The sequence below is a fragment of the Labeo rohita genome, chromosome 11, assembly GCF_022985175.1.
Source record: "Labeo rohita strain BAU-BD-2019 chromosome 11, IGBB_LRoh.1.0, whole genome shotgun sequence".
NCBI lineage: Eukaryota > Metazoa > Chordata > Actinopteri > Cypriniformes > Cyprinidae > Labeo > Labeo rohita.
The window spans coordinates 12,872,492-12,888,147 of record NC_066879.1 but is presented as its reverse complement, the minus strand read 5'-3'; the positions used below and the strand labels follow the sequence as shown (position 1 = coordinate 12,888,147).

General features: G+C 33.9%; 2 protein-coding genes across 2 annotated transcripts; both read right to left on the bottom strand.

The window, feature by feature from the left end:
• Positions 1-15: 15 nt before the first annotated feature.
• On the bottom strand, positions 16-6,350 carry si:dkey-93h22.7 (Fc receptor-like protein 5). The gene is made up of 11 exons (XM_051123362.1): positions 6,178-6,350; positions 6,065-6,091; positions 5,218-5,523; positions 4,662-4,946; positions 3,878-4,150; positions 2,069-2,368; positions 1,271-1,372; positions 1,157-1,181; positions 993-1,068; positions 757-816; positions 16-652 (listed from the first exon to the last, which is right to left on the bottom strand). The coding sequence occupies exons 1-11, from the start codon at positions 6,209-6,211 to the stop codon at positions 596-598; spliced, it is 1,545 nt and encodes a 514-aa protein (XP_050979319.1). The 5' UTR covers positions 6,212-6,350; the 3' UTR covers positions 16-595.
• A 2,683-nt stretch (positions 6,351-9,033) lies between these two features.
• LOC127172867 (neogenin) lies at positions 9,034-15,577 on the bottom strand. Its single transcript, XM_051122336.1, has 9 exons — positions 15,466-15,577; positions 15,334-15,360; positions 14,966-15,226; positions 13,376-13,669; positions 11,627-11,896; positions 10,066-10,359; positions 9,861-9,989; positions 9,646-9,673; positions 9,034-9,564 (listed from the first exon to the last, which is right to left on the bottom strand). Exons 1-9 carry the CDS (start codon positions 15,506-15,508, stop codon positions 9,483-9,485), a joined length of 1,428 nt encoding a protein of 475 aa, XP_050978293.1. The 5' UTR covers positions 15,509-15,577; the 3' UTR covers positions 9,034-9,482.
• Between the last annotated feature and the right edge of the window lie 79 nt (positions 15,578-15,656).

The following is a 15,656-nucleotide window of genomic DNA, read 5'->3' as shown; positions in this document are numbered from 1 at the left end:
ATTAAATTACGACAGTTTAATGGTTAATAATGATTTAATCAGAATATTAACACGCATTGCATTTGAACAACAGCAAATAAACAAAGCAGTTCATGTATCAAAACTTTCAATTGATCATTAAAATAAACATATCTGGCTTAATGTCAAAACATATTTTGTATTTATTTGCAATTTCTCTCTTCAAAACCACACACACTAACACACAAGCACATTTACTTGTTTAAATTGCATAGACTTCTGTTGTTTACATATACAGCTAGTGACAAATAGTGTAATCTAACAGAAAAAATTCTGTAACTTTATTTTTTTAAAACATTTTTACCAACAAGGATATTCACAAAGTGAGGTTTTGTCAGGTTTAGCTCACTTCTACTCTCTAAAATACAGTACACGCTCACATGAATCTGACAGTAGACACATTGTTGGTTGTGTTTGCTTCTGATTGGTCACAGTCCTGTCAACCCATGAGCGCTTGTCTATTGTTTCGGTTTGAATAAACCTTTGTCTGAACAGAATATCATGCATCTGATAAGTGAAGGGAGCCAATCGCTTTCAGTTTCAGTGGATCTGATTAAACTCCCAGAAAACTCAAGAATTATTCTGAAACAGCCCCTTCATACAGGACGCTTTCATCTACGGACTGGTCTTCATCCTGTCGAACAGAACAAAAAATGACAATTTTAATGTTTTGAAGCACCTCTAGAATTCGAAGTGGAACTAAGCTTCAGTGTAGAAATACTAAATAATATCTCGTACCTCAGCAGAGTCACTCATTCTGTCAGTTTGGACGGCGTCTTCCTCAAAATCCTCCAACATCTCAACAAAAGAATCACACAAATGCTCTTTTACCGACTCTAAGGTTATATGTAAGCATGTTCCAAAAATAAGAAATCATGCACATTTTGAGGCAGTGTTGCATTATCCTTTATGTATATTTTATGCATTACTAAAAGTCTGTTTATGAACTAAAAGAGAAACAGATGCATCCTTACTAGATAATCTGCATCTTCCTCATCTTCATCTTCCTGTTTATCAGTGATTCTCATTTTTCTGTGTTCTTCAATGAGTCTTAAATAAAAGCAGAACATGAGTTCAACAGTGCGTTTGATTTTATGCTAGATTTATGAAATCGTAAAATAAAAAATGTAAAACTTACGGGTATTTTTTTGGATATCTTCTCCCTGAGAACATTAGGCATGTCAGAATGAGTGCATGAATTATACATATCAAACGATGCATATGCTATGACGTGTGATATAGATTAACTTACGTAGCACGACTCCATAAATACAGCAAGCAATCAAAGCAACGTTCAGCAGGGCAAAAGAGGTAAAAACAACAATCACAACCAAAAGAGGGACTGTGTTCAGTACTGCAAAAAATACAGACAGACAGAATTTATCATAGATCATTTCTAATAATTTTTTACATAGTTTTTTTATTTATATATATATTTAAAATTTTAAAACAATAATAATTGATTGTAATTTATCATTTATTATTATTAATGAATATTATAATTTATAATATTATGTTATATTTAGTTGTAAATTACTTGAAATTAATTCTAAATGAAATGTTATTTTAAATTTGAATATTCTAAAGAAATAAATATGCAAAATATTTAACTCTAAAAAAATGTAAATGAAATTTTAAAAATATAAATATTTAATAATAACTTGGTTCATTGTTTTTTTCATAGTTTTTATTGTAATTTTTCATATATTTGAGACCCTGGACCACAAAACCAGTCATAAGTCACACAGGTATATTTGTAACAATAGCCAACAATATATACAGTATTGTATGGGTCAAAATTATCCATTTTTCTTTAATGCTTAAAACTAAATGCTAAAAATAGTGTCCTGTTCTAACAAACCATACATCAATGGAAAGCTTATTTAATCAGCTTTTCAGATGATGCATAAATCTCAGTTTCAAAAAATTGACCCTTATGACTGGTTTTGTGGTCCAGGGTCATATATGTAATGGAAAGTCATGAGAAACAACTAAGACTCATAAAAATCCCCTTTGTAAAGTGATGTAGTGTTGTCTTTGCTGTCAGTACCCTCTTTATTGATCAGCATCTTTGGGCTGTGGACGCTGGTGCTGTTGTCCAATCTGTCTGAAGCTTGACAGTGGTAGAACCCAGCGCTGTCTCGGCCTACAGAAAGTAACAATTTGGATTCGTCTGACAGGACCACTGCATAGAAACGTCCTCGGCCCACCAGCCTGCTGTTGTTGAGGAACCAGCTGTAACGCGGAAACGATCCCTGCTCCACCTTGCAGCGCAGCTCCAAGTCAACCACCTGGAAGTCCAGATCCACGTGCTTTAAGGGTGTCATTGTTACAGCACCTCCTACAGACTCTGGAACATCATGTGTTAGATGTTATTTCAGGTACAACCAAACAGTAAATTCATGAGGCAAGACACCACATGTAAATAGGGTAAAAATGTAACTAGTAAATATCACCATACTTCCTACAGTTTATTGATTCTTTTGTTTTTTGAAACATTTTTGTATTATAAGTTTCTAGAAATGTTGTAACATAAAAATTATATAATTAAATATACAATTATTTTGCAATTCTTGGAAATTTTACATACAAATTCGCTAACTCACACACATTTCCAGAAAATAAATCTGAACACTGGATAAAGCCAGGTTCAAAATTCTGGTTTGATTTTGTTGACGTATTAGAGCGAAAGGTTTTTACTGAGGGGATTTTGGATTTTTCTTTTTGTCACTGCATAAATCAGAAAATACTGTGAAACATAGAGAAAAAATACATTTTCACCATGTTTTTAGGAATAAAATGTATGAATGATGAAACAGCGTGAATGATATATGAACAAATGCTTCATTAAAAATCTTCAAATTATAGAGTGGAATAAAACTGCTAAGTTTGGTGTATGTAAGTGCTACGGAAGTGGAGAAAAAACTCATTTTGAGAAAACAACTTTAAGCGACTATTAAGAAATGCATTGTAATTGAAATGTACAGACACAAATATTTGAAGTGTAATAAAATAAACACTTAAAACTGTATTCATTAATATGATAGAAGACAAGTTATGGAAGCAAAATATCACTTCCTATATCAGAAAATACTGTGAAACTTTTAAGTGCATTGTAATTGAAATCTACAGACACAAATAGATGAAGCATAATAAAATAAACACTTAAAATTGTATTTTGGATGTTTTCTTTTCATTAATATGATGGAAAACAAGTTATGGAGGCAAAATATCACTCCATAAATCAGAAAATACTGTCAACATCCACTAAAAAAACTAAAGTTTCTGCATATTTTATAAGAATTTTTTTTAAATAAAATCGTGTGAATGATATATTATTTAAACAAACCCCTCAGTAAAAACCTTAAGTAAAAAGATATGAAGAAACCTGTAAAATTTGGTGTATGAAACTTTTTTGAGGAAACAGCCTTTAAACATATGTTCTATAATTGAAATCTACAGATACAAGTGCAATAAAATAGACACTTATGTATTTATATGTATTTTGCACATTTTCTTTTCACTAAACATGTTATGGAAGCAAAATAGACCAAAATCTCAAAACTGGCCAGTGCATGAAAAAACTACACTGTAAACAGTTTTTACCAGTTTCAACTTAAAAACCTAAGTTCAGCAGCTGCCTTAAAATTTTAAGTTAAATCAACTTAAAACAACAAGTCATTTCAACTCACTACAATAAAGTGAGTTAAAATAACTTGTAATTTTAAGTTGATATAACTTATTAGTTGATATAACTTTGAAGGCAGATGCTTAACTTAAGTTTTTAAGTTGAAACTGGTTAAAATGTTTTGCTTAAATGTAAAGCAAATTCATTTATTTGGTTCACTGAGCTACATACCCACGATCAATCTGAACGGATCACTCAGAACCCAGTTGCCCTCGTTGCTGGCGTTACAGCTCACTTGTCCCATGTAGCGGTTCAGCTCGATGGGCACTTTAAAGAACGCACTTGTTGTTTCAGTCGTTTCGGTGAAGATGGCGTCTGTGTAGTTCAACAGGCTGAAGGTGATGGGTGGCGTTCCCTTCTTAGACTGACACGTGATGTTGGCTGCATAATATCCATTCTCAAGCTTCACAGGGTCCATGGAGATTTCAGGCTTAGACACATATTCTAGAAAAATTAACAAATGAATACTTTTATTCATCAAGGATGCATTAATCTAATCAAAAGTGACAGTAAAGACATTTGTAATGTTGAAGTAGATTTCTATTTCAGACAAATGCTGTTCTTTTCAACTTTCTATTCATCTGTGAATCCTAAAAAATAAAATGTACGACAGTTTCAACAAAAATATTGGGCAGCACAACTGTTTTTAACATTGCTAATAATCAGAAATGTTTGTTGAGCAGCACATTAGAATGATTTCTGAAGAATCATGTGACAGTGACGACTGGAAAATTCAGCTTTGATCACAGAAATAAATTACGTTTTAACAGATATTCACATAGAAAACAGATATTTTAAATTCTAATAATATTTCACATTTTTACAGTATTTTTCCTCAAATAAAGAAGGGACTTCATTCAAAAACACAGAAAATCTTACTCACTCCAAACTTAGTGTAATACTATTCATGGTTATTAATCTATTAGAGGCATTATAATGTGTGACCTGAACGTACCTTTGACGTACACAGTCACATCACTGGTGGAGTTGAAGATTGTCGTGTCGTTGTATCGGTTTGATGCCACACACACGTAATTGCCTGTATTTTGTGCAGAAACCCTGTGGATGGTCAGAGTGTCTTCATTCCTGTCGTACGGCATCTGAACCGGCACGTTGTTCCTGAACCAATTGTAGGTGACGTACGTTCCTTTGGTTTTGTTGCACTGGAGGGTCAAAGTTTGTCCTTCCCACATGTTTTCAATGGAAGAATGTGAAATGATGCTCACATCCCCCACTGGAACTGCAAAACACAGATGGCAGAAACACTGCAAAGATTAAAACAGTTCTTCATGTACTGACACAAAATGATCTAAATATCAGTCTTCACTATATATCTCAAACAATATGTCTTCGTAAGATGAGATTGAAATGATCCACACATACAATGCAATGCAATCTGATGATGATTGAAAGATGAACAAAGAAATGTTCCTCAAAAGATCCTGATGATCAGATTTGATACTCACTTATTTTTTTTACAAAATGATTTACGCTCATATCACACCACTCACCAATGACTCTAAATTCCCAGGGCTTACTGTACGAGCTCTCAATATCGGTGTCATTGTGTCCGCTGGCCTTGCAGATGAGTCGACCGTCATGTTGAGTGGTGATAACTAGAGGAAAAGTGGCTATTTCTCCTGACAACGAGGAGTGTGCTCCAAACACCTTACCCGGGTTTGTCTCCAAATAGATTTCATATTGCACAGACAATGTTACTGGTTTTCCAGGAATGTCACAGTAGAAATCCTCAACGGAACCATCTAATGCAACAGATGGACCAAACAGAATCGGTTCATCAAGCTTTTCCAGAGCACCTGCAACAAAAAATGTGTTTAACACAGATCCAGTTGCCCTAAATGTATCTGGACACTAAAGCCTGCATGCTTGAAAATGTCAAAATGTCATTGCATTAAACAACACAATGTCAACGCAAATGTCATTTATTAGAAATAATGATGCACAAACACACTTTACATGCAAAACATTTGACAGGCAGAAGGTTGCAGGGTTTGAAATGCTAGGTCAATAGATTTGGTGTTAACAATGAAGTCAGTCAGTCAGAATCATGCTTGTTTGTGGTTAGTAAATCATGTTAATGTGAATGAGGTGAACTGACTTAATGCTATACTGTAATGCAGTGTTATTGACTTTTTACAGTAAAGCATTTGGCCGATGCTTTTAACCAAAACGACATGCATTGCAATCAAGATATAGATTTGTATTAGTTGCATGCATTCCCTGGAATTGACACCCATGACCTTGGCGCTTTTTGAAAGTATTGAACATATTATCAGTATTTATTTAACTACATTTATCTACAAAGCCCCAGATAAACATGGAAAGAAAGTCACTTACCTGTCCTTGGATAAAAGGCCAAAATACCTGGTGGAAAAAAATATGCATATGAAAACAGACCTCAACAGACAACACATAAAAACATCCATCAGAAATACAAAAGTTTCCTCCACCTATGAGAATCAGTTTAAGGTGCCTCGATTCCATCTTCGTTGAAGAAGATGTTTTCAATATCCAGATGCAAACACCAGAGAAATGACTTTATTATTCATGAACTAGTAGCCTGACATAGACACAGTGAAGGACAGAGCTGATGGGACCCACCCTAAACAGTCCATGTGTTGAGGACAGATAGGGCAGATGCCAGTGCGAACGACACGGAGACTTGAACATCTAACATAAATGACCAGCACTGCACTAATATAGTCAATTTGCATTATTATAATGTGGTTGCACCAATGTGCTGCCTGAACAGTGCATAGAATTTAGTAGGGATGCTGAGGACATGTCCCTGCCAATATCCAGCAACTACTAAATTGCCTTAGCAATAATTTTGATCAAGCAATTAAATATCTGAGGAAGTGTTTAAAACACACGTGCACAGTTCAGCTTTATGATGTTCTGCTGTTTTGTGTTCATCTGCTTCTCCCAATTGCTCTTTTTACGTTGACTATCACTCTATAGAGACTAATACAATCACATACAGCAATCAACAAAAAACAACAAAAATGTCCCTGGTGAAAAAAACAGCACATGCTGGTTGTGATGCTGGTTTATGCTGGTTATGTTGCTGGTCAAGGATCATTATAAACCATCAAAGGAGCAGCTTAACCCAGCATCAAAACATACCTACCAGCATATGCGTTTTTTTTCACCAGGGCTGAATAAGTTTGTAGATTTTTGTTGGATATCCTGAATGGAAGTATTGATATATTTGTGAAGATCATACTTTTTTGCTTGTTTAGGTTTTAGGTCTTAAAACTAGCGAGCTAAGCCAGTATAGTACTGACAGTGTCGTGTAAACTGAAGACGCGAAAAGTGAAAGAACCAACCGATTCAAATGAGTGAGTCATGATGTCACGATTCACACTCCAAAGTTCCGAATTACAGTTTTCACTGCTTTAGGACTTTAGGAGCTTTGGATAGTGTCCATAAAGCCAGTGATTTTTTGTTTACCGATGTAAAATCTAGATAGCAGTTATATTTTCCTATATTCTCTTTGGAGTAGAGAGTAAATGAGATAATCGATTAATATGTCTCCATTTGAATGATCTCAATATCAATTCCTAAATCTCAAGATTCAAATTCAAAACTGATCAAGAAATTCAAGCAATAAATGTCTGCTCTTTATTGTGGTGTGACAGTCAGTGTTCGAATTGTGTCAAAGCTCTTGGGGTGTCCCCCTAACCACACCACACCATTATCAACAAAACTCATCTTTTCAATATAGAGGAAATGTAAACACTGCATCTGAATTTGCATTTAGATGTATTTACTTACTGTTTAATGCAGGACATGAATGCATTTAACCTGCAGTTACAAATACATAAAAACTGTTTTAATATTTTAATCCTAAAACGTTGAATGTTGATATTTAAAATTATTGAAAAGGTAATTTAAATGTGGAATTACGACCGCCAGTAGGTGTCACCCAGCTAACAATATTTGGTTCCCATAACGTTCTGGGAACATTAGGTTTTGGTTCCCAGAACGTTCCCAGAATTTTTTAGCAAGAACCTTCCCTGTTGGTTAGCCAGGAAAGTTCTCTTAACGTAAATAGAACGTTCCCTGTACGTTAGGGGAACGTTCTGGAAACCTATTGGGAATGTTCCAGGAACTGATTATAACGGTTATAATGCACAACGCTGTAAAAACGTGTAAAAATAAAATATGATTTAAAGTGGTCATCCGATGCTTAGTTCACTTTCTCATGTTGTTTGAACATTAATGTGTGTTGTCAGTGTATGTACAAATCTACCCTATAATGATGAAAATCCATGCAGTGGTTTTTAATTAATCTGTAAAAATAATATCCCCTTTTTCAAATCGAGCCGTTCTCAGATCCCTGTCATTGTGGCGTCACATGACAGAGGCCACTCCCACAATAGTTGATTGACATGAGCGTCTTACCTCAGATCAGCTGTAACAGTCCGACCTCTTTGTTTGGATGCCGGAGCAGGGATGTAAGTTAGACAAGAATATCTCTGATTGAGTGATTGAGGTGTTGTGTTGCTGGATGTAATAATGAACATAGTGGTCGTCATTTACTCCAGACATCTGAGCCGCTGAAGATGCAGTGGATTACGTTTGTTTGTGAAGGGAATGCGCCTCCCGATCTACATATATCCGTCTATGTTCACGCAAATCATTCTTGATCCAGCTTCACTTACAGCAGAAGTAAGTATAAGCGTTTTTTATGAATCTTTGAGATTGTCTTTCCTAATAATGTGCTAGTTAGCAAGTTTAGCGCCTAAACACAGCTAAATGCGGATAAAGTAAACAGGCTCGTCACTCCACAGAGAGAAGAGAGGGGCGGGGCGAGCAGAGCTCATTTGCATTTAAAGCAGCCTCGACCAGAATGAGATGATTTTTGCAGAGCTGATTTTGACAAGGAAAAAAGGGTGTTGTTTTACACTACCATTGAGAATTTTTAACCGAAGTATATTATAGACTTTTCCTAAAGTCCCTAAAGAATCATATCAACTTGTGGAAAATGGGCATCCGATGACCCCTTTAATGTGAGCAGGTCTAAATTTAATACAGCAATCGAATCTTTTCATTTCATTTTCATTTTCACTAGTTTTATGTTTGAAGTATTATATTTTTATTGAAAAACCAGGGGATTTTTTGGGGTGTTATGGGGGGTCCCTTAATGCTTATGGGAGGTCCGGGACCCCCCAGCCCCCCCCCTCAATTTGAACACTGGTGACAGTAGCTCCAGCAGTTCAAGCGGCACGTGAGCAACCGATCATCTCTTTCTCTTTATAACTAATTATAGCACAAAATAAACATGAATGAACCACAGAAGGTACGTTGAAAGAAACAGTACAATTTACTGACATGTATAATGTCTCACGTAATCATTCAGCAGCTTTTCAACCACGGAAAGACGTCACTAAAACAGCTTGTAAACAATCACGTAATGTTACATTTACCTCAAGAAAGGCATTCAATGAAAACATAATTATGCAAAATTATCTAAATAGAGAGCAAGTCCAATGGTAACATTTGGTAAATTAAATATTTATTTGGTATATAAAAGACACGCAATCTCATAGAAAACACAGAACGGAAAAATTGCAGAGTAGTGATTGTTGTCCTGTCGTGCTCCTGTAGGTTCACTGTCCTGTTCAGCTTTAACCCTAATAAAACACACCTGAACCAGCTAATCAAAGTCTTTAGGATTACTAGAAGCTTCAAGACGTCTGTGTTGGAGCTTAACTCCTCAGGACACTGACTCCAGGTCTGCTCTAGTCCTCTAGGCCTCAAACTCCATAATGACGGTTTCTATTTCCGCAGGTTGAGGTACAGAGGAAACATCAGCGACGGGAGCGTCCATTCTGCCGAGAGAAACAGAGGAGCGCTTAGAAGCGTTCGTGACAGCAGCATCATATTGTATGAGAGACTAAAACCAGACTCACGTTATCATTTCAGACTGGATCACATCCTCTGATAAAAGGAGAAAGAACAGCATGAAAATGTTCTCTGAACAATGCGCGATGTATAAACAATGCTGACGTTTTGATAACTTGGAATGAACGTCCTATTTAAGTTGCTAGAAAAACGTTTATCATAACCTTTCCAGAACATTCTGAGAACGTTCCCTGTGAGCACATGATGAAATGAGTCGACTCACGGTTACTGTGATGTCTGCAGGTGTTGTTTTTGCACTCCGTGAACATAAAGACTGAGCCTCCCACGATCACGACCGACAGGAAACCACAGAAAACTAATGCAATGACCTCCATGGGCGTCGCCGACAAATCTGCGCAAAAACAAACACAACCCTGATCGACTTTAACATCTTATTGAAACTGACTGGACGTGAAGGACGCGCTCACCTGTCTTCTGTACGAAGATGCCCTCGCTCTCCACCCACGCTGAGCTGTCGTTAAAACTATCCCTCACCCGGCAGCGGTAAAACCCGGAGCTGACTTCTGTGAGGATCAAGACCTGACCGTGACGAGTGACCGCGTGAGCGTCGGCCTCTGGTGGAAGGGAGGAACGGTTCAGATGCCAGGAGAACGTGGGAAACGTTCCTCTGTCGGGGACGCACTTGAGCCGAGCGGCTGCCACCGTCCCGCCGGCATCGTGGAGGTACGTTACCGTGACACGCACAGCGCCACCTACTGGAACTAACACAAACAGATTAAAAACAGCTGATGGAAAGAATGAACACTTTTAAGGACAAACTAGTTGCTACATTTGCCAAAAGTTGCAAATCTCTTCTGCTCACCAAGTCTGCATTTATTTGATCCAAAGCACAGCAAAAACAGTAAAATTCTGAAATATTTTTACTGTTTAAAATAACTGTTTTCTATTTGAATATATTATAAAATGTAATTTATTCCCGTGACTTCAAAGCTGAATTTTTAGCATCATTACAACGTACATTACTAATATTGCTGCTCAAAAGACATTTATTATTGTATTTTTTTAAAATGACTACTGTTTTAAATATTGATCATATTAATAAAAAACAATGTTTGTTGAGCAGCAAATCAGCAATTAGAATGATTTGTGAAGGATCATGTGACACTGAAGACTGGAGTAATGATGCTGAAAATTCAGCTGCGCATCACAGAAATAAATTACATTTTAAAATACATTCACATAGAAAGCAGTTATTTTAAGTAATAAAAATGTTTCAAAATATTACGGCATTTGCTGTAATTTGGAAAACATTTTTAAAAAATTAAAAACCAAACATTTTTGACTGGTAGTGTACATATATCACCATTTATACTGAAAAACATTTGGTGTTGGATTTACTTTGAAATTATTTTTACTCAGAAATTCTACTTCACAAATAATTAGAAAGAAACAACTGACACACTGCATTAAATTCAATGAAATCTCAGTCAAACGACTGAAAATTTGCAAAATAGCATTTTGAGAAAAGTACTCCAGAATTAAAAACGTACTCCAAAAATCTTTATAACAAAAATATGAAAAAAAATTAGTTTACAGTATTTTCTAGGAAATAAGTTGCACCATGTCAAAACGTTATTTTAGGAAAAGAAAAAGAAACAGAAAAGTTGCATGAGTTTGTAAATCAGGTTTATTATTATATTCAAAAAAAATGTGAAATACCAGTAATAAAACTAAATTCTATAATATATACTCCACAACACATACTTTAAATCTATAAAATATAATGAAATCTAATGTAATAAGTACAGAACAAGCATAAATTATAGTGACATTCATTCCAAACAACATTTATTAAAAACAGCAAGTGCTTATTGCATTATATAAGATGTTTTATTATATTAGATGCCACTTATTTAGCAGAAAACATGGTATTTCATTTCTCAGTGCAAGTTAATAAGTCCCTAAATACACCCAAATACATTTAATTTATGTTTCAGGCAGTTGTTCAGATGTTCTTCACACACTCACCCACGTGTAACTGCACGGGATCAGACAGCAGCTGCTGCGTGTCCGTCTGCGCTTGACATCGAGCGGCTCCCATATCCACACCCACAGAGACCGGCAGAACGAACCAGGACTCCAGCGAATCCACTCGCTTCACATCCAGCTCCAGTCCGTTCAACAGCACGCTCCACGTCACGGGCGGAGATCCACGCGCCGAACCGCAGCTGATGTTGGCCACCAGACTGGAGCCGTTAGAGAACACCGTGAACGACAGTGTGGGTACTGAGATGTGCTCTGAAAATCAGAAAAAACAGCATCGAAAATCAACACGAAACATCCATTTTTAATTCTGAAATAGGATATTCATACACTGTAGGGTACTATATTCAAACAAAAGAAATGCACAGGACTTCATTGGATGATGAAAGTGTTAATTAAAATAAATCTGAAATTAAATTAAATTTAAAACATTTAAAATATATAAATTAGGGCTTTCAAACAATTGTGATTAATCATGATTAATCACGTACAAAATAAAAGTCTGAGTTAAGGTTAAGTGTGTGTGTGTACTGTGTGTAATAATTATGTATATATAAATACACACACATTCATGTATATATTTAAGAAATATTTACAAGTATATGTACTTATTGTAATTTTTATATAACTTCTGTTATATATATAAATAAAAATATTTTGTACATAACATATTCCTCTTAAATATATACATTAATTTGTGTGTGTGTATATATATATATAAATACATAATAATTACACACATACATAAGGCAAACTTAAACTTTTATTTTGTATGCAATTAATCATTGACAGCCCTAATATAAATACTAGATGAAAACTAAAATAAAATAAATAAAATAAAACAATAAAATAAATAAATTGACCCTAAAATATAAATAAATAAATAAAGATTGCAAAAACACATAACAAAATTAGGAAAATACTAGGAATTAAACTAAAAAAAAAACGAAATTACAATTTATCTTAAGGTTTTATTTATACTTAGGTTGAATCACATAAAAATATAAATCTAAATTGTAATATTAAAAAATGCAAAAAACCCATAAATAACTATTAAACAAAAAATTAAATAAAATAAAATCTAATATTAGATGAAAAATTAAACTAAAAGAAAATTAGAAATGTTGAAAATTACTAATGAAAATGAAGCATTAAAATTGCTAACTGGAAATAAATTAAAACTTAAACTTAGAAAAAACATAAATAGTATTTAAAAAAATACTAATAATAAAAATGACAAAAGCACATGACAAAATTACTAAAAAAAAAAAATTTGAAAATATAAATATTAGATAAAAAATGATTACAAATGTTGCCTTGGCAATTAACTGAAATAAGTTTAGGTTGAAGCACTAAGATTGCTAACTGGAAATATATAAATACAAAAAAATGAAATGAAAGTGAAACAATAAAAATATAGTATTGAAAAGTATTTAAAATAGTATTATAAAACACAAAAACTAATAAGCACATAACCAAATGACTAATAATTAACTAAAAAAATAAAACCTAAACTTGAAAAATAAATTAAACCTACATAGTAATATTTAAAACAAAACTATTAAAAAAGACAAAAGCACATAACAGTTACTGTAGGATATTCATACACTGCAGGAATTCAGCAAAAACAAATGCACAAGAGTGGGTGGTGGAAGCGTCTCTACGTGAAGATGACTAAGAAAGCAAAGTGTTGTTTCTCTAAATTGCAAAAGTGAGAAATGTTAAATTTGTTACTTTTGACGATGACGTGGATGTTTCGGCTGCTGGAGAATCTGGGGTTGACGGTCATCTGGTTTTGAGCCGTGCATGAGTATATCCCAGCATGCACTTCGCTCGCCCCGTCCACCGTGAGAGTGTCTCCGGAGAGCCAGTGGAGCTCTGACGAGGAGTTCACTTCCTGTTTGTTATGGTACCATATGAAGGACAGATGCGTCCCCTTCCTGACAAGACAGCGCAGGACGAACTTCTGTCCTTCGTAGATGATCGGCGGATCAGGATCTGAAGTCAAACGGGCTCCTATGACAGGAACTGACATCGACAACGAAACATGAAACATTTAAAACATTTAACATTTTGAAATAAAAATATGAAAGAAAAAAAAATGTTAGGTAAAAACTAAAGCTGAACTAAAATTGAAATAAAATAAATTAGTCCAAATCTAGTAATATTTAAAAACGTAAAATATATAAAAATGACAAAAAATAAATAAATTGTACAAAAAAATTTGTACTAAAAAAAATTTGTACTAAAAACTAAACTTAAAAACAACTAAAATATGAAAAACGTTTTATTAAAATTACAACTAGCTGAAATAAGTTTTTACCAAAAAAAAACAAATACTAGAAATTGCCTTGGCAAATTACAATTAATATGCAGGAAAAAAATAAAACTGATATAAAAATAAATATTTGAAATGATTTATTATTAATATTTAATATTTATTCTAGTAGTATTTAAAAATAAATGACAAAAGCACATAACAAAATCACAAAAATGTAATTAAAAACAACTACAATATACAAAAACTTAGAAATTAGAAATGTTGCTTTGGCAACTAACTGAAATAAGTTTAAGCTGATCCACTAAAATTGCTAACTGAAAATAAATAAAAACTAAAACTGAAATAAAACATAAATTGAACCTAAATAGTAATATTAAAAAAAAAAAAAAAAAAACAGATAAAAGCACATAAATTACTAGAAATTGCCTTGGCAAATTACAATTATTATGCAGGAAAAAACTAAAACTGATATAAAAATAAATATTTAAAATTATTTTATATTATTATTTAAGATTTATTCTAGTAGTATTTAAAAAATAAATGACAAAAGCACAAAAAAATGTAACTAAAAACTAAAAAAAGAAAAACATAAAAAAAATTAAGATAAAATAAAATAAAATAAATTGAACCTAAATAGTAATTAAAAAAAATAAATAAAAAAAAAGACAAAACACATAAACTACTAGAAATTGCCTTGGCAAATTACAATTATTGTGCAATTATTTTAATACCTAAAACTGATATAAAAATAAATATTTAAAATGATTTATTATTAATATTTAATATTTATTCTAGTAGTTTTTAAAAATAAGGGACAAAAGCACATAACAAAATGACTAAAATAAAATATAAATATTACATAAAGTTAGTTGCCTTGGACATATAACTAAAATAAGTTTAGGTTAAAGGTTAAAAATTACTAACTTAAATGTAAATAGCAATATTTAAAAAAGAAAAACTAATGAAAATGACAAAAGCACATAATGACTAAATGACTAAAAATGAAAATGAAAACAACAAGCACTTGATGTCATTTTACTCACTCACTGCATGGAAGTGGATGGCGTTGCTGGTTTGACCTCCATCAGTCAGTCTGCAGTAGTACTTGCCCTCTGACTCCTCTGTGACCTGTAGGCTGAAAGAAACCTTGACGTTGTTTTCTGTTGCAATAAGATCCCCTGCGTCCTTCCAGAGCTCATAGCTCAGAGGTGAAGACCAGTCTGGAACCGCACAGTCAAACTGGACTTCAGATCTCACGTAGGCCTCACTGGGTCCAGACAGAACCGGTTTCAGACGCAAACCACCTGCACAGACATAAACCCAACTTGAATAAAATGGCCAAAACATTGGCTTAGTTTATTATCAAGCACGCACAGGATGAGTGAAATACATAAATAATAAACAAAAGTACCAATTTCTCTCACAAGTCCCAACAAAACTGAAACACAAAAGGAGAATCCAGTAAATACAGTTTACTGTGAACGGCATGAGTTACCGAAGTATTTCATTGATGGTTTCTGTGGTAAATATATCAGTAACTTACCCCAGAGTGACGGGAGGAGGTAACGGAGGCTTCCGGCCATCATACAGGCCTTCACTCGACTGCTGACCGTGTGTGTGTGTGTGTGTGTGTGTGTGTGTGAGATATCGGCAGACCGTTCTCATCGTGTGTTCATCACAGATAATGAGCTTCTTACAGTCTTTTACACAGTCAAACACCAGGGTTATAATCAT

Excerpts from the sequence above, each read along its gene's own strand:
- LOC127172867 (XM_051122336.1), bottom strand. The coding sequence starts at position 15,508 with ATGATGGCCGGAAGCCTCCGTTACCTCCTCCCGTCACTCTGGG. Across the intron at positions 15,361-15,465 it reads CCTCCTCCCGTCACTCTGGG|TTTTGTTGGGACTTGTGAGA; the intron begins GTAAGTTACTGA and ends TTTGTGTTTCAG. Across the intron at positions 10,360-11,626 it reads TCCCGTGCAGTTACACGTGG|TTCCAGTAGGTGGCGCTGTG; the intron begins GTGAGTGTGTGA and ends TGTTTGTGTTAG.
- si:dkey-93h22.7 (XM_051123362.1), bottom strand. The coding sequence starts at position 6,211 with ATGGAATCGAGGCACCTTAAACTGATTCTCATAG. Across the intron at positions 1,373-2,068 it reads GATGCTGATCAATAAAGAGG|TACTGAACACAGTCCCTCTT; the intron begins GTACTGACAGCA and ends TATTTTTTGCAG. Across the intron at positions 653-756 it reads GAATGAGTGACTCTGCTGAG|GATGAAGACCAGTCCGTAGA; the intron begins GTACGAGATATT and ends TCTGTTCGACAG.